The 4,097-nt window shown below is 42.6% G+C and overlaps 1 protein-coding gene across 1 annotated transcript; it reads right to left on the bottom strand.

Moving 5' to 3' along the window:
* Positions 1-2,698: 2,698 nt before the first annotated feature.
* On the bottom strand, positions 2,699-3,784 carry LOC102374978 (testis-specific serine/threonine-protein kinase 1-like). The gene has a single exon (XM_006021553.1). It carries the CDS (start codon positions 3,782-3,784, stop codon positions 2,699-2,701), a length of 1,086 nt encoding a protein of 361 aa, XP_006021615.1.
* Positions 3,785-4,097: the final 313 nt, after the last annotated feature.

The raw sequence follows: 4,097 nt of genomic DNA, 5'->3' as shown, positions 1-4,097 counted from the left end.
GGCCAGGTATCCTGATCACAGCTGGCTTGACCAGGGGTGGTTGTCTGCACAAGTGTGGAGTAAGGCTTCAAGTGATACCTCTGAATTTGTAGCCAGATGCCACTCTGCTGCCAAGCCGCTAATTAGTCCCTAGTGGGGATGCAAGTGGAGATGGATGAAGATGGGGTGAAAGCCAGTGGACACAGGGGCCTGTAACATGGATGAGATCTGACCTAACCATAATCTGCAGTTGTGGTTCTTGATATCCTACTCTGCAAGGAGTGGAACGTAGTGGAGCTCCCCAGACCTGCGTGTGTCTCTACAAGGGTTTCCTTAAGTGATCAGAGACAAAATTGTTCAGTAGTTCAGTTCTATGGTGTTGGAAGGGGGAGGGGGGGTGTTGTGGGTGGAGAATGGTTACCCTTGAAGGAAGAGGCATTTGGATCTACTGGCTTGTATTTGAGATTGGAAACCCAGAAAACTTGACTTCTAATCCCACTGCTGCTACTGACTTGCTGCAACACTGGCTGGGGGCCTTCAGTTTCCTGTGCGGTTGTTCCTTTTGCAAAATGGGTTTGATTTAACTTGGTTGCTTCCTGGGGTTATGCAAATGAATGAATAAGAACACAGATTCTTCAAAGATTCAAAGCTGTCTTCACACGAACATTTCAGACCTCTCTAGAAGGGAAAAGGAATTGATGCCTGATGAGTTGCCTGTTCTTTTAGTATGGGTTGAGCTGCTTTTGCAGCAAGGAAAGCTAAGTATATGAGAGATGTTAAAAAAGCACAGAGGATTCACTGAGCTATCTCTAGTGTACTGTTGCCATCTTCAGAAGCTTGTCAAGAATGGAAACATTTCTTGTAAGGTCCATAGAGGATGGAGAAATAATAGTAAAGGGAAAATGTGTGCTGGAGCCTACCTTCTCTACAGGGTGTCTCCCGATATTGGGAAGCCAACAGTTTCTCTAAACTGCCGTCTTCCTAGCATGGGTAGGGTTGCATTTCTTCACTGGCTTGGTTAATAGTGCAGGTGAGTCTTTCATTCACTTGACAGTGAGGAAATGGTTTTGTGCAACCTGCGATATGAATTTCACTCACATTGCTCTGCTAATACACATTGCTTTTGGCCTGTGTTAGCCCTTTCAGTAGAGACTTGGGACTCTGGTGACAATGTCTAGGTAACAGGCATTAGAGTGCTGTATCTTTTTGGTACAGTACTTCTGTTGCATGTTAAAGAGGCACAGTACTAGGACTGCTTGCTGATGGTTTTGTGGGATGGTTGACAAAGCCAACAGTGAATGCTTCAGATGCACTTTCCCTGGTCTAATATAAGGCTGTGCACTGAGATGAGAGATTAAAGCATCAACTTGCTTTGCTAGGAAACCCCTTTGGTGACATGAAAATAATTAGGGTAGAGGGAGGTGTGTGAAGCAGGTCTACTGCATCATACCATACAACCTAAATGGGTCAGCTTTTTGGGACAAACATCACATGGGAACAGCCGCCTGCAGAAATAGGAAACATGGTAAGAAACCTTGTTTGGGTTCTAAATGAAAGCAGGAATCCAGTCAATTATTGTTCCAAAAAATACCTTGTGTAGTAGTGAGGAGTCAGGACTGTCTGCACAAGACAGCCTGGAGATGGGGGATGCTGCAGATCATCTGCTGCCATTTGTAGGAACCCGACACACTGGATTCTTCTGCTTAAGAAGAAACAACAGAGGAATTAGCAAAAAAAAAAAAAAAAAAATGCAGAATTTCACCTTGGTTTTTCTCAAGAGCTGCCCTGGAATATCTTTAATTAGAATTGTTTTATGGTACAAATCATACAATTGAGCCACCAAGTATAGAACAAAGTGGGAAAAGGAAGATGTCAATGAGGTTTCCATCAACAACTGGCTAGCTGGGGTCTTCCAGAGACTGGGGGAAGTGTGACTGTTCAAAGGAGGAAGTCCATCTGTGCAGGTCCCAGCCTCTGAACACACAGGGGTTTTTTCAATTCCAGCCTCCTGTGGAGTAAATTATGGAGATTATTTCAGGGACAGGATCACAAACTGAACCCTGCAGGCTTCGCACGGCTGTGACTGGCATATGAAAGTTAGTCTTAAAATGCCCTTTCATGTGCCTGCACGCACAAATTGGGAACCATGCAAACTTGTTTTAATGGATCTCGGCCTTGTGACAGCCCGAGACCACATGTGTGGCCAGGACTGGAGTTGATGACTTGCACATAAGAACAAGGTCCTTTTAAGTATAACATTTTCAGATGACTTGAGAGATCAACGCTGCACCCTGTTGCTTATATAAGTGCTTAGTGGAAGGAAACAATAGCTTTTTGTTCCACTGAATAAAAGAATGAGCAGGCTGCAATTCTCTGCGTTCCCAAACATTAAAACGCTGATAGATCCCATAATAGCACAAGACTGGAAAAGGACAGATAGTAAAAGGAGGCTTGTACTCGGCTAGAATCCACACCATTCCAACATGGAGGGAAAAAATATACTCCTTTCCTTCTGGTTAACATGTGATAATGAATTTAGTGATTTATTGATTCAGCTATATGATTATCAAGAGAGACATCAAAAAATCATGTAATTGTTAATAGTTCTAGGCTTTTTTGCTGCTTCCTCCTTTAGTCCCTTTTTAAAGTTCGCATAACAGCCTTGATCATGATTTACACTGGTGCTGTGAAAAATACCAATCTTGCAGGTAGATATTCTTTAATTGCTGCCATTTTTTATCTGTGTTTTTTGCATTTGGTCTGCAAGAACATCAATTTCTGTTTGCCCTTCCTCTTGCACAGCATCTTCCGCATTTACAGACAAGTTCAACTTGGTTGCTGTTTTAAATTCATGCTTCTTGTCTGTTTTTGTTTCCGCCTGGGGCTCGTTTTCCTGCTTGTGCTCTGACTTTACCTCTTCCAGGTTCCGAGAACACTCGCCTGCCTTTGCATATAAAGCTGGTGAAGGACCTTGGGATTTTGGAGTCTGCATCCAAATGTGACTCAAAACCTCATCAATGTTCAACCTCCGACTCACATCTGGCTGCAGCATCTGGTAAACTATATCCTTGCATTCAATTGTCAGGGTTTTAGACCTCGGGAAGTGCACTCTGTGTTCTTTCTGAATCTTCAGCATCTTTCTAACATTTGAATCATCATATGGCATTGATCCACAGACCATTATAAATAGAATGACACCCAGACTCCATATGTCATAAATCTTGGGCTCATAGGGAATGCCCTGTAGAACTTCAGGGGCGGCATATGCAGCAGAACCACAGAAGGTTTTACTGAGAGTAATTTTTCCATCCTCATCCCGAGACAGACACTTAGAAAAGCCAAAGTCTGACAGCTTGATGTTGAAATCCTTATCTAGAAGGAGGTTCTCACATTTCAAATCCCTGTGGACAATATCCAGATCATGACAGTATTTGATGGCAGAGCCTAGCTGGTAAAACATCTTGCGAGCTACATTCTCAGGGATTGACCCTCTAGTCTTGATGAACTCCAGTAGGTCTCCTTGTACACCAAGCTCCATCACAATGTAAACTTTGCGATCAGATATCTCAAATATCTCATAGGTCTTGACAATTGAGCAGTGGTTTACTTTTGCTAAAATATCTATTTCCCTGGGGAGAAATCTTTCCAGGAAGTCTCGAGGCGCTCTTTTTTTATCTATGATCTTTACTGCCACATTGAATTTCAGTTTTTCAGAGTAGGCACATTTTACTTTAGCATAAGATCCTTCTCCCAGTTTCATTCCCAGCACATAGCGTCTCTTTTTAAGGACTGCAGCATCATCCATGGTGCCAGAGGCAACAAGGGATTCATTAGTTGAAGTTGACTGTGCATTACATATGCTAGCAGTCTGTTAATATATTTTCCATAGTAGTCATCCAGGATGTCCTGTTCTCTTAAGTCAGCTGATGTGGAACCTTTGTTATTGTTTACTATGTGATGTGAACGTATGATGTCATAAAGCAGAGACGCTATGAACAGTGACTGAGTATAAAATATGATGTATATCCCACTTTGTTATCTGGACAGGAAAGTGAGGGGAAATAATTGGGGTCTGGAGTAGATCGAATAAAAGTAAAAGGTCGAATTCTAGATGTTTT

The sequence above is a fragment of the Alligator sinensis genome, unplaced genomic scaffold (genome assembly GCF_000455745.1).
Source record: "Alligator sinensis unplaced genomic scaffold, ASM45574v1 scaffold570_1, whole genome shotgun sequence".
NCBI lineage: Eukaryota > Metazoa > Chordata > Crocodylia > Alligatoridae > Alligator > Alligator sinensis.
Note: the sequence above shows the minus strand (reverse complement) of the source record. Positions and strands in the feature narration are given on the sequence as shown.

Coding starts and splice junctions, on each gene's coding strand:
- LOC102374978 (XM_006021553.1), bottom strand. CDS start 3,784: ATGGATGATGCTGCAGTCCTTAAAAAGAGACGCTATGTGCTGGGAATG.